The following is a 25,728-nucleotide window of genomic DNA, read 5'->3' on the forward strand; positions in this document are numbered from 1 at the left end:
TGGCACCAAATTTCTGGTATTGAAACAGGCTGCACTGTACTCAGTTACTGCAGGACAGAGTTCTGAAGTGTTCTGATTTCATGTGAGTACGAAGACCAGTCCAGGCTTTTCATTTTTATTTTGGTGAAGGTAGTGTTTTTTATTTTATTACGAAAGCAGGACTCCAGGTACGAGAGTGCAAAGGAAAGTTCTTTGCTTGATGAGATTCTCACAGATGGAGACAGTAAAGTACAGTTTTGGAGCAATCAACCATCTCCATGTCAGTATGTACTCATGGGCATGTTACTGGTACTGCTCGGAGTAATTGAATACCGAGGACACTATGTTGCACTGCTTTGGCAGTTTACCTGGTTCAAGTTAATAATTAAACTTTCAGTGAAGCGTCACTCCAGGTGTCACACATAAGACATACAAATGTCACACAAAGGCATTCTGAAAACATGTAAATGTCACACATAAGCAGGATGAAACATGGCAGCCCTGATACCAGTGGGTAGAAAAATTGGTAACATTGTCAAAAGCCATTCATTTTTCCCAAGCCACAAAAACAGGGGCATACCTTAGTCAGTAAGACTGGAGGTGTTTGAGCTTCATATTTGCAACAATAAAATGTTAAAATGTATTATATTACAAGTAGGGCGCATGAGAGAGACCTAAGTGTAAAGATGACCAGTAAGGCAGGTAAGTTGAAAGGCTTTTATTGAAGTTAAGTCCTAACACCAAGGTACGTCTAAACGCTGTCACCACTAAAAGCAACTGACAACTCTCAACTGTCAACCTGCCGGAGGTCAGGTAGAATCCCCTGACGTCACAAAGCACCGGCAGGTCGCGCGTGCAGAGAACATAACGCGCGTGCAATAAATTAGATAAAAGCACTGGTTTTATAAACATAACACTAAGGGGCAGTGAAAAGGGAAAGGAATGCAGATTAGTAGGGTTACAAAGTGAGAGAGATCACAATATTGCCTCTTAGCCCCGCCCCTAGCTCCGCCCACCACACCCCTGCCCACAGTTTAATTTTAGTAAGTGCCTGCATTTATTTTTTCCACACAAAACACTGACGAGAACTTTTGTACGCTGCTTGGGTGGAATAAAAGGATTTTCATGCATAATCCTCGCCCCCAGTCCCCTCATAGAATTGAAAGTTTCCTTCATGCTACCTTGACAACAGTTTCACTGTCTGTATTATTGTCTCCCTGTTGGTGTTAGACGCTCTGTCCTTCCTCTCTTTCCATAGTTCTCCCTCGTCACGTGCTCCCAGCGCGCGCTCCTGTCATTCTCGGTCGGCATCAGCTGATCACTTCCGCCCAGTGACGTCACGCTCGGGCTTGAACTGCGGGGGATTACGATCAAAACAACGAGCGCTCCCGGGTCAAACCATCCCCGCGCAGCAGGGGGTTCCGGCGCGTACCATCTGCGGCCCGTTCGGCGCTCAGCATGGCAGACCCGGGCGGTGGGCCGTCGCCCGCGCCCCCCTCGGAGCGGGAGATCCGGCAGCTGGCGGCCGAGCTGCGAGCGGCCCTGCGCGGCTGGGAAGGGCCCCTGGAGGCGGCGCAGCGGCTGCTGGTGTGGGAGCGGCCGGTGCAGAGTGCGGGGAGCGCGGCGGCCCTCACCGGGGGGCTCTGGTGAGAGGGGGGGCTGGGATGGGGGGCTCGGTGGCAGTGCTGCCCCCGGGGAAGGGGAGATCCTGCGTGGCATCTGCTGCTCGCTTTTTAAAAACCCAGGTGCATTCTGGGAGCTGTAGTTCAGACCGCTGTCAGGTGAGGTCCTGCTGGTAGTGCCAGCTCTGGCAGAAGGTTGGAGGTGGCCGCTGTGCCCCGGTGCATTCTGGGAGCTGTAGTTCAGACCGCTGTCAGGTGAGGTCCTGCTGGTAGAGTGCCAGCTCTGGCAGAAGGTTGGAGGTGGCCGCTGTGCCCCGGTGCATTCTGGGAGCTGTAGTTCAGACAGCTGTCAGGTGAGGTCCTGCTGGTAGAGTGCCAGCTCTGGCAGAAGGGTGGAGGTGGCCGCTCTGCCCCTGTGAATTCTGGGAGCTGTAGTTCAGACAGCTGTCAGGGGAGGTCCTGCTGGTTAGAGTGCCAGCTCTGGCAGAAGGTTGGAGGTGGCCGCTGTGCCCCGGTGCATTCTGGGAGCTGTAGTTCAGACCGCTGTCAGGAGAGGTCCGGCTGGTAGAGTGCCAGCTCTGGCAGAAGGGTGGAGGTGCCGCTGTGCCCCGGTGCATTCTGGGAGCTGTAGTTCAGACCGCTGTCAGGTGAGGTCCTGCTGGTAGAGTGCCAGCTCTGGCAGAAGGGTGGACGTGGCCGCTGTGCCCCGGTGCATTCTGGGGGCTGTAGTTCAGACAGCTGTCAGGAGAGGTCCGGCTGGTAGAGTGCCAGCTCTGGCAGAAGGGTGGATGTGGCCGCGGTGTCCCGGTGCATTCTGGGAGCTGTAGTTCAGACAGCTGTCAGGTGAGGTCCTGCTGCTAGAGTGCCAGCTCTGGCAGAAGGGTGGAGGTGGCGCTGTGCCCTGGTGCATTCTGGGAGCTATAGTTCAGACCGCTGTCAGGTGAGGTCCTGCTGGTAGTAGAAGGGTGGACGTGGCCGCTGTGCCCCGGTGCATTCTGGGAGCTGTAGTTCAGACAGCTGTCAGGTGAGGTCCTGCTGGTAGTGCCAGCTCTGGCAGAAGGTTGGAGGTGGCCGCTGTGCCCCGGTGCATTCTGGGAGCTGTAGTTCAGACAGCTGTCAGGTGAGGTCCTGCTGGTAGAGTGCCAGCTCTGGCAGAAGGGTGGAGGTGGCCGCTCTGCCCCTGTGAATTCTGGGAGCTGTAGTTCAGACAGCTGTCAGGGGAGGTCCTGCTGGTTAGAGTGCCAGCTCTGGCAGAAGGTTGGAGGTGGCCGCTGTGCCCCGGTGCATTCTGGGAGCTGTAGTTCAGACCGCTGTCAGGAGAGGTCCGGCTGGTAGAGTGCCAGCTCTGGCAGAAGGGTGGAGGTGCCGCTGTGCCCCGGTGCATTCTGGGAGCTGTAGTTCAGACCGCTGTCAGGAGAGGTCCGGCTGGTAGAGTGCCAGCTCTGGCAGAAGGGTGGACGTGGCCGCTGTGCCCCGGTGCATTCTGGGGGCTGTAGTTCAGACAGCTGTCAGGAGAGGTCCGGCTGGTAGAGTGCCAGCTCTGGCAGAAGGGTGGATGTGGCCGCGGTGTCCCGGTGCATTCTGGGAGCTGTAGTTCAGACAGCTGTCAGGTGAGGTCCTGCTGCTAGAGTGCCAGCTCTGGCAGAAGGGTGGAGGTGGCGCTGTGCCCTGGTGCATTCTGGGAGCTATAGTTCAGACCGCTGTCAGGTGAGGTCCTGCTGGTAGTAGAAGGGTGGACGTGGCCGCTGTGCCCCGGTGCATTCTGGGAGCTGTAGTTCAGACAGCTGTCAGGTGAGGTCCTGCTGGTAGTGCCAGCTCTGGCAGAAGGGTGGAGGTGCCGCTGTGCCAAGGTGCATTCTGGGAGCTATAGTTCAGACAGCTGTCAGGTGAGGTCCTGCTGGTAGTGCCAGCTCTGGCAGAAGGGTGGAGGTGCCGCTGTGCCCTGGTGCATTCTGGGAGCTATAGTTCAGACAGCTGTCAGGTGAGGTCCTGCTGGTAGAGTGCCAGCTCTGGCAGAAGGGTGGACGTGGCCGCTGTGCCCCGGTGCCTTCTGGGAGCTATAGTTCAGACAGCTGTCAGGTGAGGTCCTAGAGTGCCAGCTCTGGCAGAAGGGTGGACGTGGCCGCTGTGCCCCGGTGCATTCTGGGAGCTGTAGTTCAGACCGCAGTCAGGTGAGGTCCTGCTGGTAGTGCCAGCTCTGGCAGAAGGGTGGAGGTGCCGCTGTGCCCCGGTGCATTCTGGGAGCTGTAGTTCAGACCGCTGTCAGGTGAGGTCCTGCTGGTAGAGTGCCAGCTCTGGCCGAAGGGTGGATGTCGCCGCTGTGCCCCAGTGCATTCTGGGAGCTGTAGTTCAGACAGGTGTCAGGTGAGGTCCTGCCGGTAGAGTGCCAGCTCTGGCAGAAGGGTGGAGGTGGCAGCTGTGCCCCGGTGCATTCTGGGAGCTGTAGTTCAAACAGCTGTCAGGTGAGGTCCTGCTGGTAGAGTGCCAGCTCTGGCAGAAGGGTGGACGTGGCCGCTGTGTCCCAGTGTATTCTGGGAGCTGTAGTTCAGACAGCTGTCAGGTGAGGTCCTGCTGGTAGAGTGCCAGCTCTGGCAGAAGGGTGGACGTGGCCGCTGTGCCCCGGTGCATTCTGGGAGCTGTAGTTCAGACCGCAGTCAGGTGAGGTCCTGCTGGTAGAGTGCCAGCTCTGGCAGAAGGGTGGACGTGGCCGCTGGGCCCCGGTGCATTCTGGGAGCTGTAGTTCAGACAGGTATCAGGTGAGGTCCTGCTGGTAGAGTGCCAGCTCTGGCAGAAGGGTGGAGGTGGCCGCTGTGCCCCGGTGCATTCTGTGAGCTGTAGTTCAGACCGCTGTCAGGTGAGGTCCTGCTGGTAGAGTGCCAGCACTGGCAGAAGGGTGGACGTGGCCGCTGTGCCCCGGTGCATTCTGGGAGCTGTAGTGCAGACAGCTGTCAGGTGAGGTCCTGCTGGTAGAGTGCCAGCACTGGCAGAAGGGTGGAGGTTGCCGCTGTGCCCCGGTGCATTCTGGGAGCTGTAGTTCAGACAGCTGTCAGGTGAGGTCCTGCTGGTAGAGTGCCAGCTCTGGCGGAGGGGTGGACGTGGCCGCTGTGCCTCGGAGGGAGGTAGGGTGGGCTGCTGGTGGCTAAGCCTCTGTCTGCTTCCTGTGGAGGGGGGTGGTGTTCATGGGGTGCTTAGGGTGGGGCTTTACTAGGACCTGCTGTCACCAGGTGCTCCTACAGAGAAGGCGTCTGTTTGTGGGACAGGTGAGGTGAAATGTCACATGGATGCGTGGGTGTTGGGAGAAGGAGACGAGTTAGGAAACTGGGAGATATTTATGAAAGGGGTAGATGTGTGGGTGTTTGCTCTGACTGTGGTCGAAGTGTTAAAGTATGGGCTTTATCATTTTGGAGGTAAGGGCGGAGCCAGGCAAGGCCTAGAAAAATGCGACCCGGATGTTACATCCATGTACATATGTATTAGCTCACTGAGCTTTCTCATTGGTACCCGAATCTGTGGCCTACATGCTACACACAAATCTTAGGATTAGATATATTTACCCAGTGTATTGTTGAATAACATTTCTGTCTGTGACCTGGAGGTTAAACATGGATCTCTGCAGTTGGTCAGTTAGCCCACTGAGCTATCTTGAATGTAACCTTGTAGGTAAGCACATTCATTACACGTGGGAGAGCATATCTCAGCGAATATCCTACACATACAATTTTATGTACCTTTCAAACTGCTAAGCATAAGTTCACCTAGCGGCTTCCCCTCCTATTGCTTCACAGTCACCCTTATCAGAACCACCCATGGCATTCTCCTTTCTGCTCTTGTTTGCTCTCGCCCTCCCCATCTCTCCTTCTCTTTCTGGTCTCCACTACACCAGCCAAAGCTGTACACCCTTGCACATGAATATTAAACCCTACAGTGCCTTATCTTATGGGTTAGAAATCATCTAGCAATTGCTCTTTTCATCGGCCACAAATCATGCTCTCCTTTTCTGGACCTATTCAATATCCTTTTAATTCCACTTTTAAGCACCTGGATATCCTCTCGGGTGACTAGTGCCCTATACGATTCAACTTAACATAACTGTACCCTAGTACTCAAACGGACAGCCAGTCATCTTCTTTAAGCTAAGATCGTGTGGCTCCAAATCCTTTCCTCTCTCAGGTGGTTCAGGACCTGGTGCTCAAAACATTGACCCTTTACCTCAATTCTCCTCTTAATGGATCCCACATCATCTAATTTCTTCCAGCCTGACCCTGTTGTAGCAAGAATGGCTTCAGCAAGTGTCCAGTTTTCTCACCCCTGGCCGCTATTCCTGGCTCCTCTTCTACCCTCGTCTTCCTTGACTTTTCAGCAGCACTTGACCTCTCCACCTTGACAGCCACTCCCTCTGGATATTTCTAACTCCCTGCTGAACAGCTTTTCCTTCTACCTTTTTAATTTGTCATTTTCTGTAACCTGGGGCTCTTCAGACGCCTCCCTTCCCACGTGCCAATCAGTTGTTATCCCTCCTTTTTGTGGTTTTCTCTCTAACAAATCGTGCAGTAGCATCATCTTTTCCTTTGCCTTCTCCTTGAATCTTTATCCTCACAACACATGTATTTATTATACTCCTCCCTTGCCCAACCCAACCTCGGAATAGAATCTGACTACCTTGCAGCCAGCCATCAGTGGAAGGTCGCCACCCTCTCCTGCTCAAATTCTTTTGAATTAAAATAATTACTCCCGCCACTCTTCTCTGAATCATCTGCCCGCACCCTCTGCCCTAAATACTACCCGTTGCTCATCTAGAAACAACTAAATGTTAGCGTGCTATACAGATACACATAACCTATCACCCGCTAGGGTATCTTTCCCCCCCCCCCCCCCCCCACCACACGCACACACACATTTGCTTTCAGGTGCAGTGATGTCCTGGAACTTCTGTTTTAACCACCCATTTCCCCATCCAGGTAGAGGGCATCTGAACCATTTGCAGCTCAGTCCCAGTTCACAAGATTTCAGGAGGCTTAAAAAAATAATGTGAACAGGTGCAGCGTGTCACACAAGCAAAAAATCGTTACTGGACACAAAAATAAATCAACTGATGTGGGGTTCTGAAGTTGTCCCCCATATGGAGATGTTTAGTTTGGGGAACTCGCAGTTTTGAAGATTGTCAGTGATTTATAATGCAGTATATGGAGAAATGACTGAAGAAAGAGTCTTTGTTCCTTAAGGTCGCACCGCATCTGAGAAGTAACTGAGAAAGTGATTACACATTGTATACGGGTCTTCTCTCCGTTCTGTAGTTTAAATGAACACTGCCAAGTTTTGGTTACTTTCAATTAAAACACATAGTATGAGGTGAAAAATAATATTTGAGACTTTGAATTAACAATTGGCCTTCAGTTTGTTGGAAAGTCATAGGAGCTTTGTTGCACAAAATAACTGAGTGCCTCAGCAGCACTGTCTTTTATTGTGTGTCTTTAAAGTCATTCATACAGTCAGGGTTCTCCCATTCCTCTCCGGTCCTGTGTCTGTGTTCTGCCATGAATCCATGTTAATCATGCTGCGTGTTGATGTTGTATTGGATTTGGTAAAGATGGTGAGGTGGTCTTTGGAGAATTTGTATAATTGTGGTGCCGGGCGCATTGTATTTGAAATGCATAAGTAAGTGGATCCATTTAATGGGGTAAGCTCCATTTGGGGGGCTGGTTTGTGTGGACACGCTCAAATGGTGAGACATTTGGGGTAAGTGAAGCTCTGGCTGCTGCTCGCTAGAGTAGATGTGATAGGTTGGACAGGTGACTTTAGCTGAGGATGTGATAGATGCATGGGATATATTTGGGGAAAATGTTGTAATGCTGCAGAATCCAGCAGTTACTGGTGGCTAGGTGTCATGATGCTAGTACATGTGTGTGGATGGTGGGTAATTGTGGCTGTCCTGGAGTGTATCTCACTAACTCACAAACAGTGTAATGTGGAAAAGAGTCAATGATGGAAATGTTTGCCTTTGGTCGTATGATTTGTTTGAAGCAACATCATTGTTTTTGTAATTTTTGTGAACCTCTTGTGTAACTTAATTTTTTTTTTTTGTTGCAGCCGTAATGTGTTCTTGTGTCTGGATCTAGTTTTTCAAGGAAAATCTACTCTTATTTCTTACTGTAACTTGTATTATGGGGCCTAGACCGAAGTGATTGAGGCTTGTTGTTTGACAAATGGAAGTTCTCCAATACTACACCTGTTTGAGCTTTATTGGAACGGTGGAATGCATGTCTCAGCCCCTCCCATTGCATTTTGATAGCACTTACTACCCCATATGAGGCATTGGTGCTCTTTTCGGCGAGTAGCACGCTACTCTGGAACTGAAAAAGGATTAGTGGTGAATAAGTATAGGGAAATATTTTATTAATTTGAGCTGTGGAGAGGAGTCTATTAGTTGGATAGTGAAGGGATAGAAGAGGTAAGGGTCCAGATAGTGCTTGGCGATCACAGCAGTAGGAGGACGTTTGGGATGAGTAAAGGAGGCCTGGCAGGGGAAAGAGTCTTGAAGTGGATTAGGGAGAAAGATAAGATATTGGAGGCGTGTAGGAGAGATATGAGGCAAGGGTTTAGAAAGGCTTGTTTGGGATATCTGAATAGTAAATGAGGTTTGAGATGATACAAGGAGGGGTAGAAGAGTGAAGAGTCTAGAAATGATTATTTGGGGGATCATAGCAGTAGGCTGGGGTTTGGGATGAGTCAGAGTGGAGGTAGGGGATATATTGAGAGAGGTGTAGGGTGAGATAGGGCAGTGCATTTGAGATGCTAGGCGCTTGCTATTTCATATAGTAAGTTGGAGAGGTATTTAAGTTTAACTATGTGGGAAAATCACTTGTGAATCTGTATGTAGCAGATGCCTTCGTCTTTCTAAGGCCATTGTGCTGTGTAAATACTACATTTTAGTGGTGTAGTGTGTGTCTTTGGGCTGTAAACACTTGCTCAACTTGCATCCCACCCTCACATATTTGTTCACGAAATGGAAAGTATTTGCTCGTCCGTGTGCAGGGGAGGTCCTTGGCCAGCACTGTTCCCAGCTGCTTGTTTATTTACCAACTGCAGATATTAATAGTTGAGATTGCTTGTGGGACTTCTTGCTTTAACTCGCGGTTTAGATAACTCTTTACCCCAGGTGAGAGACCTATGAACATGAGCAGGACTAGAAGCTGATCTTCTATAGGACTTCTGATCCAATTAAATAACAAGCATTTGCAATGCAATAGGTCTCGCAATTGCGAGATTTTGAGCTATTGCATTCTAAATGACTTTAGCGTTTTGTGTATTTAAGAAACCTGCAATAATGAAAAGCATTGTCATTTATAATACCAATAGGTCAAAGTTTCTAAAATGCCAGACCTATTGCATTGCAGATGCTTGTTGTTGACAAGCGCCCCATGCTGTGCTTTCAGGTTAATAGAGGCCACGCCCCCTTTTGGGTTTTTTAGACAAGCCCTGTCCAAAGAAAGTTCCGCGGCCGCTATTAAAGTGAATGCACGGTATGGGGCGCTTTTACCAAAAAAAGCATTTGTTTTTCAAGTTGACAAACCATGCTTTTTTTCGTAAAAGCACCCTGTGAAAACACGCATTGCGCGCTGAATGTTGCAGGAAAGTATGTCATGCGTGTTTAGGAGTAATTCATTAAAGAAAATAGTGATTACAGACTAAATAAAATATACCGTGTATCAACCGAAGTTAAAGTGCCAGTTATCATGGGAGGTTACAAATGAAGACAAGGCGGTACTAAGGAGGAACTAACAAGCCTATTAACGAATCGGAAGCCAGCATTTACGAAGGACTGAGTGGGCGGGGCTTCAAGTCCATATTCCAATACACCAAGCCTTGCAGAGAATGCGCTGCCCAGGCTCGACGTAAAAAGGGGAGACCAGCGGGAATTAGGAAAAGGAGCGGGGTAATCAGTCATGAGTAAATCAGTGTAGCACGTAATCATTCCAAGACATTACTTACAGCTTTGTAAGGCATCGGAGCACTCTGAGGCAAATGTCCGATACTGGTGGCGGAAAGCGTTCCTACAGTAAGCTGAAAGTGTACAATTTTTAAACTTGCTTTTTTCAGCCAGCACATACGTTCAGTTCTGTGCTAGACTGCCTTCTCAATCGAGTAAGGAAGCGAAACTAAACACTTCAATGACATGTTACATGCAACATATTCCACTGGTTCTGGGATAAACGGAATCTCAAAAATGTATAAACAAATATAGTCACATGAAAGTGCTTAACATGAAATTAGAGTATTACTCCTGACTGCCCTTACACCCCTGTTATTTTATCTTTAAAATTAAATAACAGTATATTTTTACAGGATACACTGAAGCTGTTAATATCCAGCATTTTGTTTCACTATTCACCCCTGACATGGCAGGATGTTACCAAGTACTAAATATAAGAAAAGAATACAACCACCAAGGCAGTCAATTAATCCACCCACTCTACGTAAATTAGTCTATACCTGAGCCTGCTCGTGGCACTTTCACAATATTCCGGTCCTCTCTTAAAGTTCTCAGCTTTGCTACCAGAACCATCCCAACCTGCCAAGTCACACAGCCAGCACTCTGTTTCGTCATGGATCTAGTTGGTTCTCAACTAGTGCCATCCACATATTGTTGACAATTGGCTACTAAGAAGTATATGGTACTTCCCTGGAGTACCTCATCATTCTGACTCACTACACATCAGGAAAGTCCCTCTAATAGAACTTCAAAACTAACTTTGTTAAATCAAAGAGCACCCATTACAAACAGAAACAACCAGCCAACAACGACAGAAGCAGCCCCTAATGGGAGGATATTATAAGTAAATTATAAAAATGTATTTCTTTGAAAAGCTATACACACCCAATTCAGTAAGGTACGAAATCTCAACCAGGCATTATTTCAGGGGCACTAATAAACACAAAGCCCCTCCCAAAATGATGACTTCAGATTGGCGTCCTGACTAGGGTTTGTTGGTCGGACAGATTGATGAAAAAAATGCATTGACTCGGTGAATGCTTCCTTGCAAGCAGATGTGAGATGCATAACTGTATAACACCGCCCCCCCTCTGTGCTACACAAAGGTTATTACAATTGGCACTTGCTATGTCTGGCAGAGAAGCTGCACATCAAAAATGTATACGCTACTGCTTCGTTTAGCACTCTATGGGCTATTAGCGTGGCACTGTTAAGTCACCATTTGCAGAAATCTCTGGATTTTTTTACAATAAACATCACAACGTTTTCAATTAACACGTACATGAAAACTCATCGCACTTAAGCATTCACATGTGACGTCTGCGCAGCTTACTTCTCTGTGGCTGCACTGCTGGGAACGAGGCGCCAGAGACTCCCTATCACAGCAACTCCAGCGGTTACAAACTAATGTTTCTTACATCCTCATTATAGGGAAGTCCTCATGAGTTTACCCCACAAGAAGCAGCGACCTCATAAGGACAGACTAGCCTCATAGTGCATTTTCTTCAGAGTTTTCAACCTACAAACATACACACTACAATTATGAATGAGGGCAAATAAATGACAAAACATTTGGAGTGCTGACAGCGACACAAAAACTGGCATGCTATCCCAAGGTTAGAGAACAAACAAATGAAAATACAAAGTCCTGTTGATAACGCTGATAACAGAGAGAGGAAATAAATGCATTCAGATTTTTCAGATGAAAGGAAGTGACCAATTTAAATTCTTTCCAGCTGCCTCGGAGTGTAGGCAGTCCTAAGAGCAGTTTAAGACAATACACAGAGGAGTCTCAGCCATCTGTTCCTTTCTACCTCTTTTGAATGCATATCCCACGCCGTCATCTCACGTGTCACTTGTACACATTCCTCCCCATAACAAGCTAGTGTCAAAGAAGCTGAGACTGTGGCATGCAAGAAATTCAAACTTTCACCAGACATTAGAGAGTGCCGGAAACGGGCGCCCTGAAGAATATGTATGCATTTAAAACAAGAACATGCATTCTCGTGGAATGCTCACACAAAGAACCAGCCTGCTTATCAGCGCCTCGTGAACAGTGCCACACACCCCTCTGCAGACTCCCCCTGCATTCCAAAGGAACTGCTCACGAGGCACGCAATCCGATTCTTTCTGCCATGCTGAAAGCAGCAGAAGTTCACACGCGCAACATTATCCAATGGGACAACGCTGCGCGTGCGGCCAGGTCTTGTATCCACATTCCAGCTCGTTGTCGGCTGAGACGACAGCTAGAGTTCTCTGGCAAGAACGCGCTTCGCGCGTTACTAGCCGAGACCTAAAAATTGTGACCACCGACCAAGATCATCCCACCTGTCAAGTTAGCTTGTTTCCCTTTGTATGGTGGCACCACTATACCCTTAGACTTCGACTTCCACCTGGCTACTACACCAGTGTTACTCTTCTTTTCAAGTTGACGCCTTTTTGGGTTTCGCCTGCCGAAAGGCTGCGCTCTGCGCAGCCTTTCAGCGCAGGTGAAATCCTATGTCGACACTAAGCAGTTCGGGAACGTCACCCGGCTCTCATTGGCTAGCTCCATAAATGGAGGCTAGCCATTGAGTGCCGGATCTGTCCGTCAAGGCCGGACCAGATTCGGGGGCGTTCCCGAGATTTTTTCCCAGGGCGGAGTTACGTTTTTTCCTGTTCCCTCCCCTTTCCCGCCGTCCGTGTCCTTTCCCGCCCCCCTCCCGTCGTCCGTGTCCTTTCCCGCCCCCCTCCCGTCGTCCGTGTCCCCTCCCGTCGTCCGTGTTCTCTCCCGCCCCCCTCCCGTCGTCCGTGTTCTCTCCCGCCCCCCTCCCGTTCGTGCAACTCGAGTCAGCTGTGCCCATCAGCGAAAACAGGCAAGAGAGAGACTCTGAAGGGTACACGCCCTCACTGCTCTCCCCTCTGCTCAGGAGAAGGCGCCGCTTCCGGATTGGCGAAGAGGGGTTGCTGTTGTCACCAATTGACGGCTTCATCTTTCTAACGCCGCCAGCCTCTGCTGCAGAGCCCCTTGTGCATGGGGGTTTGGGCTGATTCATTCATTTAAATAATCTCGGCTTCTCGGATTTTTCTCGTCAGTCTCCATTCTTCACAGAATCTGCTGAGGGATTGTTCGCAGCCGCCGCCATGCCTTGGAAGTGATCTACAGCTAAGATGCAGGGTGCTGGGGGGCACATTTCCTGGGAGCCAGCAAGATAATCATAAAGCTTGAAAACCCGGCATCCCGAGTTTATCGCTCAACTCGGCGCACTGTTTCAGGAACAGGAACCCTTCTTTTCACAATCTGGAAACTGACAGCTGCGGCAGGGTTATGCTAATGAGCAGCACATAGCAGCGGACTACTACCTCATTCGCTTCGAGAGGTTGTTACCAGTATGTCGGGCCACATTCATCTAAAAGAAATGAGTGTGAATGTTTTGCAGAGGCATAAAGGGTATTAATAGAGGTCGATGCCTCCATTATCGGTGCGGTAGTGCGAGTATCTCCTGCTTTCAGCCAGCTGAGTTCCAAAGTGACTGTGAGGGTGCCGGCCTGGTGATGCTGGAACCATCGCCTCAGTGGTAATGCGAGAATAAAATAATCTCAGGCCTCCACCACTCTGGAACAACGCCAGCACCTTGGTTCCAACTGTACTCCTACCGTTTGCCTCTGGTGATTGTTTGGTCCACCAGGTGTGCATCACTACATCGGGTGTCCATAGTCTGCGCCCATTGGACTATCCACCCATAGCAAAGCAATCTGCCCTGTAAAAACGCCTCATGTCTTCAACACAAACGTAATTTAAAACATAGGAGCTAAGGGAGTAAGCACAAAACTACCAATAAAACCAATTACATACATGTATTTAAAGAGGAAATAAAATGCGCCATTCAGATCAACTAAAAGCTTTTTTGGTTATAGGCCTGACTTTCATTGATTCTGAAATAATTCGTTTCCAGCAAGGCCTCGAGGGATTGCGCCTCAAAAGTGGCCTGGGCGTATTTGTAGAGTGGCTATTAACCCATTTGATGGAAATGGGTTGTGAACGTATTGCAAGCCGCATGTTCAGCCTTTCAGAGCACGCCGCCTCGGGCCGAGTGCTGCAGTAACCCGCCCTGGCTTCCAGAGCTGTTTAAACCTGAAAAGCTTCACCAACGTGTTCGCTCAGTCTGCAACGTTTCCAGCAGGGTGGCGACACGTATGTGTTGTCGGCTTAAACACCGGGCAAGCCAAGTTCCAGGCAGTAACGTGTCTTTTTTACATTGATTTAACTTTTAGGTTTGTTGCACGACTTCCTTTTGTCTGTGAAAACTCGAGTGGCATCTTGGATACATTTCCTGCACGGAGCAGGCTCTGTCGGCCACTGAACTCACTGTAAATAATCCTACAGAAGTGAAGTTGACTGGCCATGCTTCTGGAGCCATGTGTTTTAAACCTATTTATTTAAGGTGTTTTGTGTTGCGCTAAAACATGCGCCTTTCCAGTCTTCAACGCGCTACACGGTGGGTTTGGTCGAAGAGTCAGCACATTAATTCTAAGAACTGCAGACTTATGGGTTGGTTGAGGCTGTCTTCCTAGAAGCTAGACCCGACATCTCCGGTCATGTAAATGGAGGTCACTGCTGGGGGAAGGAAGCTGGGAGTTGCCCAGTCTCGGACTGATGTTCTAAAGGTGATTTTTTTTTAAAGTGATGTCTTTCCTGAACTTGGGGTGGGTCTAGCTGGTTCCAGAGATGGTTCTGTTTCAAATCCGGTAGGGTTTGCAAGTGGTTGTAGATTGCCTTCTCCATGCCCAAGTATGGAGACCAAAGATCACCTTTATTTGAACTCTCAAATGGTGGCCATGTTCCTTTTCTCTGCTGAGCCTACACCATAGATTTTACATTGATGCCTCTGTGGGTCGGACTGCAGACCTGAAGCGGACATTTGCAGCACAGAAGCAAATGTAACACAAGGCAATAGTCCCTTCTTCATACTTGTGTTATCTGAGGATCCTTCTTCAGTGTCGTATCATAACCCTAAGGGATTCATTGTTTCAGTGTCCTGTCACAGCCTGACACATTTAAAGGTATCTGCCTCAGGCTGTGTGTTAGAACTGTGAACGGTGTGTATCCTGCCCAAAGCTCTGCTGCTCACCATCTTTGTTGTGTTCTTTCACCACAGTCTACAGGCATGAACACATCACACGATTCTCTTACAAAATCAGCTACGGACCTGGCCCCTGCAGTTATGCAATTTTGTGGCATAGGCATTTCCCACATAATTATTGATTGCCGCTTTTGCCACATAATCCATTGTCTGCTGCATATTTCAGCAGAGTACCACAACAAATGTTGTTTCTAGCTCAGACACACCAAAAGTTCCTGAAAATGCAACATGTGTTTCCATACAGTGTCAAGCCTTTCGCACAGGTTTACTGCTCGCCTTTCTGTTGCTCGTTTCTGTATTTGGCTGTTAAAGTGGTGCTAATGAGGTGAAACCTTTGCCCAGATAGAGTTAACGTGTTACATTTCCTGAATAATGAGGTAATACTGACAGAAAATATGCTACATTGTGCTGCATAATTTTGTGTCCCAAGGCAAGTCTTGAAGCTTTTCAAGCATAGGTAAAATATCACTTGTGTGCCAATCTGAGTATCCTCATGATACTGATGTTTGCCAGATTGTGATACGTCATTTTTTTGCCTAGAAGTTGCACATAACATGGTTGAGAGTTCTGGGCCCTGAGATACAACCTCAAAACTAATAGGGAGTTTATATACGGATGGAAGAGTTGAAAACTGTACAAAACTTTAGCTTAGGTTTCTTTAAAAGTTCCACATAGCCAGTGCCACTGGAATTATGCCGCAGAGAAGGAACAACTTATATAGTAGAGTTGCCGAAATTATGTGGTAAGAAGACGCAAATTATGAATGACTCCTTTCACTAAAGTACCCCGCGCCCCCAAAGACTGAATGGCAGGTACTCTGTAACTCAGATGGGAATCACAGACAGAAGAGAGAGACTGAACAATGACAATTATGAGAAAAGCAACATTGCCATTGCAAGCACATCATTCCTGGTAGGAAAATGAAACATTTGTCAGCTCTGCTCCACATGATCATCGACTTAATGGTTGAGTAGATGTAACATGGATCTAGCTAGGCGACCAAAAGTACAAAAGGCTTAAATAAAAAAAAATGCACAAAAGGCTCTTTGAACACTTTTGTAGTCAATTCTACCAGACCGGTGTCTGAAGTAAAAAGAAAGTGTAGGGTTTTCATGCCCATCTTCATTGAAAACTATTGGCTTCCATTACAGGGGAGGAAGATTAACGTACTCCAAATCATTACGCATGATGAAGCACTCTACAGGGAGTTCCCTGCTTAACCAGCTAAAAAAGAGGCGTGCAAAGCACACCCACAGAAGCATAAGCCTAGATCATTTTACTATACATATTATGCTACTTTCCATGTTTATAGTGGAAAGCGTATTCAACACCGCTCCTCTCGTGTTACATACTTGAGCCTGTATAATGCATTAGATGCCCTGTTCCACACTGCAGTCTCCCTAAACTGGGTGTGCTAGGTGCCACTGGGACAGTACTCCCTTCTACAGTCCAGGCACATCCTTACCCCTCCCTCTCTTCCTGCACGACTGACCAGCGTATTAGTGACTGGGGTACTAGCCCCTTGGTGGCTCTGGTCAGCCTTTCACTGCCATCCTGAGTTTGAAAGAGGGGGCAGTGATTCCCACTGCAAGCAGGTATTGTCAGTGAGTCAGTGCGTGCACACGACTGAGGGTCCTTGGGAACTCCTTGCATCCTTCAAAGCCCTCGGGAGTGCACTGGCCAGCTCTCTTTGGCTCACAATCATTGCACCAGTGCCCGAGAGTTCTCATTTCCATGGGCCCATGCCTACAAACTCATGAGGGAAGCACATTTGTAATCATGCTGTGCATATTGCTGTTACTGCACCTATTATCTCCTCAAATGGTTACAGTAATATGTGCTTTGTGGGGCTCACAGTGTGTGGGGGGCTCGCAATGTTTGTGGGGGGCTCTGTGTGGGTGTGTGGGGGGCTCGCAGTGTGAGGGGGGCTCTGTGTGGGTGTGTGGGGGGCCTGTGTGTGGGGGGGCCTCTGTGTGGGTGTGTGGGGGGGCTCTGTGTGGGTGTGTGGGGGGCTCTGTGTGGGGGGGCTCTGTGTTGTTGTGTGTGTGGGGGGCTCTGGGTGTGTGTGTGTGGCTCTGGGTGTGTGTGTGTGTGGCTCTGGGTGTGTGTGTGTGTGGCTCTGGGTGTGTGTGTGTGGCTCTGGGTGTGTGGCTCTGGGTGTGTGTGTGGCTCTGGGTGTGTGTGTGGCTCTGGGTGTGTGTGTGTGTGTGTGGTAGTAATTGCTGTCTGCTGAGCTCATCCGTAGGGTACAATCGGTGTCACATTTGCGAGAGATAAAGCTAATGGCAATGTAAATAACAATACCATGTATTTATCTGTTTTCAAAACCAACACATAAATACAAATTTTGTCATTTACAATGCAGATAGCTCAAACTTTTCCAAAGGCGAAACCATTGCATTGTAAATGCTTGTTGGATATATGCTTCCTTGCTACCCTCTGTTTTAGAAAAATCCAAATGAAATTAAACATTTTAATTTTGCCCCGTCCCTTGCCAGGGTCATTCTCTGTCCGAGTAGTGGAGTTGCAAGTTGCCTTGCTTCGAAGAAAGAATAAGCTTCTGCAGTACCACTTGGCTTTACTTCAGGAGATCAGTATGTTCATGAAAGCAGAAGAGTTTTGTGTCCCCATTCACACAGCACACTTGTACTAAGGAGGATGAAAATAATTTTTATTTTGGAAATTATGCATGTTGGCCCCTTTTGCAAGCTCCTAGAGCAGCCTTCACCCAAATGTCACAAAAACTCCCTAAGTCCTGACTTCCAAACTGATTCTGATCAGGAAGAGGCACCGAATCAGCCCTAATCTATCTCCATCTGAGACCACCTTAAAACACAATTTGCAAAATGAGCTTACTGTCTGATTTATCTTGGGCCTGTCAGCTGCCTTCGACACAGTGGATCATAACAATAATACTCAGACTCGAGGAAGCGGGCATAGAGGGTACTGCCTCACTTGGATCTCATCTTACCTATACATTAAAACCAGTATGATGCTTACTCCTCCTCCTTTGACATCCAGACTTCACAGCATAAAAGCAGAAGCCCCTCAAGGCTCTCTCCACTTACCACTCCTTTTTAACATCTACATGAAATCGTTACCGAAATCTGTCAATGTGCTCGACTTCACCTACTTAAATTACTCGGATGAAATGCAGATATTGCTTAAATTGGAAAGCCCCAATGACACTTGAAACTTCAAAATATTTTGTTATCTCCAGGCCGTTGACTACTGAATGCCATGAAGCCACCGCAAATTAAATGCCTTAAAAATTGAAACTTTCATATGTGGCGACTGGAAAATGTAAGGCCCTCTCTGCGCCTGGCCAGATGATTTAAGACCACCAACTTAAAATATCCACAGGGATAAGAAACCTTAGATTTACCATGCACCTACAAATTGTCGATGTCCAAGTGAATAAGATATTGAGGGCAAGCTTTCTTGCCATGAACAGGCCGTGACACATTCTTACGGCAATATTTTGTGTCCTATCAAAACCAGATAAAGGTAATGGTCTACATCGCAGCTTGCCTTTATTAACCATGAGCAAATTTAATAGAATTCAGAACTTTGCTGCCAGACTACTACTACTACATGTAACAACACAAGTTCATATCTCCCCTGCCTTAAGAGCCCTCCACTATCAACAAGAAGAGGCTCCTTTATATCACTCAATAGGCGTTACATGGCAAAGGAGCACTTTTTGATCAGAAAGAAAGTCACAAAATGCTTCAAACAACGAAACCTACACTCTAGACTGGCACCCTATCTCAACTTAGAAGGAAAAAACAGGAACATTTTCTCTGCACAGTCAACTAAGCTATGGAATTCCCTACTTCCCCACCTAAAGTACAGTCCCATGAGAACCATCTCAGCTCCAGAAGACTAGTCAAGAGCTGCTCTTCACTACATGATTGCCATACTCGCAACACAACAGTGTACACAAATAGTAAGAACAAGACATCAAAACAATGAATTATATTTAAAAGAAAATACCTGAGCTTTATTTGTAACAGTACATGTGAATTTATATCGTACACACACCATGTATGTGTGTATAGAGAATTTAACTGGTATGCACAAATGGGTCTTTACTGTATTTGACAATAAATGTATGTTTTTATTTGACAATGTGTGTTTGTATACATATATGTAGACTAGTCTCTAAATGAGTTTTCATGCTTTGTATGATAATTCATATGTCCGATTATGTAAATATGGTTATAGGGTAGGCACTTGTACTTACCCTCAGCAGCTAATCATCATGTGCCATTTAATGGATATCCTCCTTGTTCTTTAAGATGACTCTTCCCTAAAATGCCCAGATGCGGAACCGGAGATCCATCCGATCCATCTATGGTTTTTCCTTGATCATGAAGAGACAGGATACGGCGGTAGACAGTCCACTCACTTGCAAACTTTGTGACCACGTTCTGACTGTCACATGGAGCCCCACAACAATAAACCTCCGGAAGTAACTACTCGTTATCTGAGACCAAGGCCAAAGCTACCCGCTCTACATTTGGATACCTGTTGCAAAGAGGAACTTGTATTGGTCTCTTTATTTCTGAAACTACCCCTGCGAATCGTGACGTTCTGCAAGGATCTGCCCTTTCTTTGGCAAACTGACCTGGATGCCTAACGCATTATCTGCTGTGAATGACATCCAAATCATCTCGAACAAAAGGTATTAAACTGCCTGTGAGTATATACCATTGGTTGCAAGTAATCTGTTCATCACGGTCATGTTTCGTAGACTCAGAAGGTTGAGTGAAGCAACCCATGGGTTTAGTGCACAATCGCGTATATCTGGCCTAACTCACCATGCCTCTCTGATGCTAGTCCAGAAAAGATAGACCCTAATTCATTCTTTGACTGTGACCGCTTATTATTTCTCAGATTAAGAAAATCATCACAAACCCATTGTTTCACCTGCACCATTTGTGGAGTGCTCTCCGTAGATGCTCCTCAGTAACAAATTCCGCCAATTCTGACTTTTGTTGCATCCGGCAATGACGGACTCGGAACAAGACTCGTGCTCTGCTCCAAAGAGTGCAGGTCCATGACTGTAAACTTATCTTCGAACTCAGAAGCTGTAATCAGATCACTGCCTCATGGAGTAACTCTGTACTGGCTACCAATCCAAAGAAGTTTGCACTTTGAGATACTGTGCTCTGCTCATAAGGCTGTCCCTAGCCCTACTCTGGGATTTCTCACTAAGACTTCCGGCCTACGAGAACCCAAACATAAACTTTATATCTAGAAAGTGACCAGAGGAAACATGCCATATTCACTTCAAGCAATTCATCTCTTTTTTCAAAAGTTGACAGTACTGCACTCAGTTGTTTTTTCTTGTATTTTTGTTATCGATTTTATCAATTATATATTATTTTGGGTGTGATTCTATATATCCCTGGTGCCCACTAAATATAATAAATCATAGATTCACTATGCCATCATATTTCAAATGGAATTTTTATTGTACATAATACAAATATTAAAACTGCTAGTCCTGATCATAATACAAGCATTGATGCAGTCTTTATTCGTTTTAAAGTGTTTGTGCTTTTTAGAGAATCGGTTAAGAATTCACCAGCAAGAAACCAATCCGTACTCCCAGAGATGAGAGCGGCCTGCAGACAATCAAAGAACATCTCCGCGCGGACCCTGTCCTCGGACATTCCTTGATTGGTATCCATATCCCAGATATTGCCACAGATTCACGTCATGTTTTAAGTCAGAAATGCCTTTCTCATGCATGCGAGATCACAAGACTTCTTAAAGTTTTGCCGGAACAAGTGGATTCAGGTCTTTGATGAGATTCTGGCATTACTTGGTCACAGAAGGTACACACCATAGACCTTGTCACCTGAAAACTGGTTGGAAACTTGTGTCTTCTCCTCAGATTTTGTTGTTGTTGTTGAGCTCTTCATGAACATCTGGGAAAGATATCTCCTTCCTCAGTCTGGACCTATAAAACTGCTGGATGCCCGCAGAGATGATGGTTATTGTCATCCTGGACTCTATTTACAACGGCGCATTGCACCTTCAAACATTCATCTGTATTGCTCTTCTACAAAATTACCACATGCAGTGCGTAACAAAAAATAAATAACTGCGAGTATAGTTCTTAAGTGTCTGTGCCATGTTTACTTTGTTTACCCTCAGACCTTTTCACATCAGGTTGTACAATCACTCCTGCTGTTGAGGAAAGAGCTGTATACACATCTCTTAAGGAAGTGTATAACCCATAAAAGCCGACCCCTTCATCCCCAGTGCAGCTACTATTAAGGTCTTTGTATGCAATCTTGATTTTCCGGCCGTCCCAGTTCTTGGTCTTTGTTCTGATGTCTGTGCAGTGACTCTTAACCTGTAGTCCAAGGACCCCTGGGGGTCTGCGACTGTTTTTACAAAATTAAATAATATTAAAATGAATAAAGTATGTACAAAGAAAGAAATAAAATGGAAAATGTAAAACCTTTTCCAAATTTGATTGTGAATTAAAGTGACTATTCCAGTATTTGGGCATTTGTTTGGTGTATAAATCTTTTGTAATTGTTTGTATTTCTGTGAGGCAAGGATCATAGGGTGTCCTTGGCTTCCTGTAATGACTCAGTAGGGGGCCCCTGGATTCCAATAGTTCTGTGGGAATCCACAGCATTTGAAAGGTTAAGAACCATTGGCTTAGTGTACATGGGTGTTATGTAAGTTTGCATTCTGTAATTACCTACACATGCGATAAGTGATCTATGCTGTACTTTAACACTACTGAGATATAGTGTTTAGACTTGCTGTGGCACTGAAATGCTTTTATTTTAGCTTAGTGTTTTAATTACCCACAGCACAGTAGATCTGGATTACATTTAGTTTCGCTGTACTTTCACGTCTTTTAATTGGTGTTTATTTTCCTGTACCTGAAAGAGCTCACAGTCCAGGAGGGCAGGTGTTGCTGGGTGCCAGTCTGTTCGCTTGGTTTGCCCTCGTAGTATCCTCCCCCCCCCTTTTTTTTTTTTTTCTTTCTCCCCGCTCGTCCGGAGTAAGCCCTTCCCCTTCTCATCTAACGTCTAACGTCTTATTTCCATGGGCTCGCTGTGTGGTTGATGTGTCAAATTGAGGCTCATCTGTGCCTGTCTGTCCATCAACCAGGCACGGGACTTGGCCCTTTCTGCAGTAAGTCAAAAACGTCTCCTTTTCTTATGATCAAGATTTCATCCTTGCCCAGATATTCTCTAACCTCCCCCAGGATATCAATCATGCGCCTCTGCATTATCGTCAGATCATTGACCTGTGCCTGTATATAGTCCGTAATTCCCAAGATCATTAGACCATCTCTTCCAACGAGTAGCTCGTAAGCTACTGGTAACTTCGGTTACCTGTTAGTAGCTCTCCTGAGTGCAGCTCCACCCACTAAATTAGACGCTTTTTCTCGGTTTAATTATGATCCGTATATCAATACTGAAAAGCATGTATGAGAGATGGATGTGTGTATTTTCAGAACATTTTTGAAGAAAAATGGTTGAATTTGCTAAACGTAATTTAATCTGAGATCCGTGATCACTCATGTGGCGATGGGTAAACTTATTACTCTTATTATTATCTTGGTGCAAGGGACATTGCAGCTATGGCTGTGATGTATTACCCATTGAGAACATTCCAAATTGATACAGCCTTTATTACATTACTGCTAGCAGCCCAGCCTAATGCGCTGAGGTGAACACTACCGATAACCTTGCATGAGGTAGTCACTCAGGATTTCATGTCTTATATGGTCATTATTACAACACTAATGATATTAGTAAGCCGGGATGATTTTCGCTAAACATGAGCCGCTCTTAGTACAGAGAAGGTTGGAGAACCCTGGTCTAAATCTAAACTAATACCTAATTCTAATTGTTTTATTTTTATCAGTTTTGGATCCCTAACCAAACGCAAACTAGAGCTTCTTGATTACCTTGTGCATAACTACTTGGACATAGCATTTTTAACAGAAACGTGTCTCTCTGACTTCATCCCCATTTCATTGGCTGTGCCCTCTGCATATTAAGGGCCTGATTATGATGCCGGTGAGACAGTCCGCCGGTGGCGGCCCCACCAACATCCAGCATAGGGGTACAACTGCCGCATTGTGATGCGATCAGAGGGACCGACCAACGCCTGCGACAGGCTCAAGGAGCCTGTTGGAATGTTGGTCCAACCCTAATTCCTGCAATGGGGCCGGTGCCTGCGGAGGCACCTTCATGGGAGTTACAAAGGGCCCCTCCGCCTGCCTTTTCATTTAGGTCCGACCTCCATGAAAAGGCTGCGGGAAAGGGACTTTGGTGGAGCCTTGGCAGGGCCCCCGTCCCCCGTGGGCCTCCGCTATTGACCCTTGGGGGGAGGGGCACATTTGCCCCCCAAACATCCATGTGTCAAGCACTACTTGGTGCCTGGCACACAGTGAAATCATGTTTTCAAAATGCGTTTGACCATTGCAGCTTGTGCTGGGGCCCTTTTCTAGGGCTGAGCACTTGCCGCAATGGTAAAAGGCATTTTGACGACCGCCTACACAGGGATCGCATTGTAGGGCAGGTGGAACCGTCGACATATAGACGGTCGGACATTCGTCCAACTGCAATCGTAATCGGGCCCTATGTTTTGGGATTTGACCATATATGCTGCAAAGTTGGCAGTCGTGATTATTTCTAAAGACTGGTGGCAAAAACAGTTGCTACTCCTCATTTTTGGGAGGCTAAAGGTCTGTTTAGAGAGGTCTGCACTTCTTCTGATGACATAATTACAACTCCTAATATATCAACCCTTTCCATACCCGTATTCCATTCTTAACTTTCTCATAGCGTCTCTTGGTTTACACCAACAGCTTGCTAACTGTTGGTGACTTACTTTCCATGCTGGCCCACAGATTGAGGAGCCCGCTCTGTTTGGGGGCTGCACCAAACTCCGTCTCCCACAGATTGTACCTGGCCTCAAGCATACAAAGGCCATACGCTTCTTGTTCTTTTTACACTGCCTAATCTGGCCGCAGAATGCCCCCTATTCCCCTCTGCCCAGACTGATCATTCTGCAGTTACCTTCTGGCTCAGGGGGGTGTGATCAGGCTCCCACCTGCCCCTGCTGTGTTACCACAATAAAATAGACCTTGGTCCTCCAGAGTGTCAACCCCTAAAGAGGCTGCAGCCCTTACAGAAGCTCCTCGCATCCGCTTTGCTGACTTATTAACACAGCTGCTTTCAATAATTGGCTTGCAGCTGCTCTGGACATGTCCATCCCTAGAAAGTCCTTCAAGCACCATCGTGTCTGTCCTTCTGTCCCCTAGTTCTCCACTGCTCTTAAGATATGAAGCAACAGTGTAACCTATTAGAACATAAGTCAAGATCCTGCTGTCTTTCTCACCATAAGGAGATTTATGTAAATGGCTCTGAGGAATAATAAATGACTCCTTTGTACTGCAAGTATGAATTACTATGGAAATTGCACCCAAGAGCTTTGTTAAATATATCAAAACGTTCATTGTTTTCACTCACCAGAAGGACATACATCACTCTCTGTGTCCTCCCAAACTCCCTGCGATGGCATGTCTAATTTTTCTCTAACAAAACCATGGATGTATACAGACTTTTAAGCTAGCCTGCTTTGTCCACTGTCTCAGCAGCTACACCCAGACATCCACTACCACACACTCCTTCATCTCACCCAAAGGAAAGGACTTTGTTCTTACTAAAATCAAGTTTTTAACTACAGTGTTGCCACTCAATCCTCCCCCAGTCAAATAGCTCAAGTTACGGGCCTCTGTTGTAGCTTTGTAATTGTTTACTTCTGGTTAAGTACCAGATCTCTAAAGACAAGCATTTAGTCTTTTTTTTTTATTTTACAAACATTGTCATAGCCAGTAGGTCTGGCGTTGGCTGCCAGCATTTGTTGTGGCCTTGTCTATGCATGTTATGTATAGTCATGGGTTTTGAAAGTAATGTTTGTTGGGAGTTGCCAGGCCCTCTTCAATAGTAAGTTAAAACCGAAAAGTGTGCTTTTATGCACTTTTTTAAAAATAGGCACACACTCATTGGCGTAATATTCATTGGTACTGAATGGAGCTACTTTGTGGCTGTGCTGCTCGGGAAATGGTTTGTCGAGTGCAGTGAAGTTAGCCAGTGGCCAAAGTGGGCTGACACATTGCCGCATGTTGTATGCTGTAGTAGACAAAAGAAAAATTTGAATGCCACAACAAAAGGGGAATGAAGTATGAAAATAGGTCGTTAATTGAGTGGATGGGAACCCTTCACAAGTAATACGTCTGCAACCTTCTGTTTACTGGGAACCAAGCACCCTGGTGTAGCACTTAACTCTCTTAGGGAGGGAGGCACTGCAGTCCAAGGCCAACTCCAGGAAAGTGCTGTGGGCTAGTATCCCAGTTTGCTGGTATGCAACAAACGCCTAATAAATCATTGTCTGGTCTGTTCTGTTTGTTATAAATAGGATAAGTAGTTTATGACTCACACACTACTAAATAGTATGCTTTAATTTATAAATATGTACAAGTAGGCAGGTAGAAATACCTATGGTGACACCATCCTAATAGTCCACACTCTTGATGAGCCTTGACCCCAAAATAAGTAACACACCTCCCCACCCCCCAATCTGTACTACACACAATATAAGGGAGGTTGTCCTCCCGAAGCAGGCCTACTGGCTCTGTCGGTGCGTCAACACACAAATCCACATCAGAAATATGTCATAAGCAACAAATGCAACAACATTAAAAATCACCAAGGATGGAGCCATCTTACAATAATCTTCATTCAACCATTTTATGTTTCCTTTTCCCATTCATCATTATAATTTCAACTTAAAGTGCGCAAGAAGCTTTCTCTAACTTGCACTAGGCTGCCATTGAAGCTTTGGTGCCAAACAGCAGGTGTCCGCACGCTCCAGAGCTTTTGAGCAAAAGCACAAGGTCTGTGAGTGCTTGAAAACAACGAAAACTTCTCCCAGTGCATCTAGACTCAATCAATCAATTAAT

The 25,728-nt window shown here is 46.7% G+C and overlaps 1 protein-coding gene across 1 annotated transcript in view; it reads left to right on the top strand.

Moving 5' to 3' along the window:
* Positions 1 to 1,299: 1,299 nt before the first annotated feature.
* RETREG2 (reticulophagy regulator family member 2) overlaps positions 1,300 to 25,728 on the top strand; it is a 132,178-nt gene continuing 107,749 nt past the window's right edge. Inside the window, exon 1 of the mRNA XM_078679192.1 lies at positions 1,300 to 1,625. Within this exon, the coding sequence (XP_078535318.1) occupies positions 1,438 to 1,625 (188 nt within the window). The 5' untranslated portion in view covers positions 1,300 to 1,437. The remainder of the gene's footprint in view (positions 1,626 to 25,728) is intronic.

The sequence above is a fragment of the Lissotriton helveticus genome, chromosome 3_1 (genome assembly GCF_964261635.1).
Source record: "Lissotriton helveticus chromosome 3_1, aLisHel1.1, whole genome shotgun sequence".
Taxonomy (NCBI): Eukaryota; Metazoa; Chordata; class Amphibia; order Caudata; family Salamandridae; genus Lissotriton; species Lissotriton helveticus.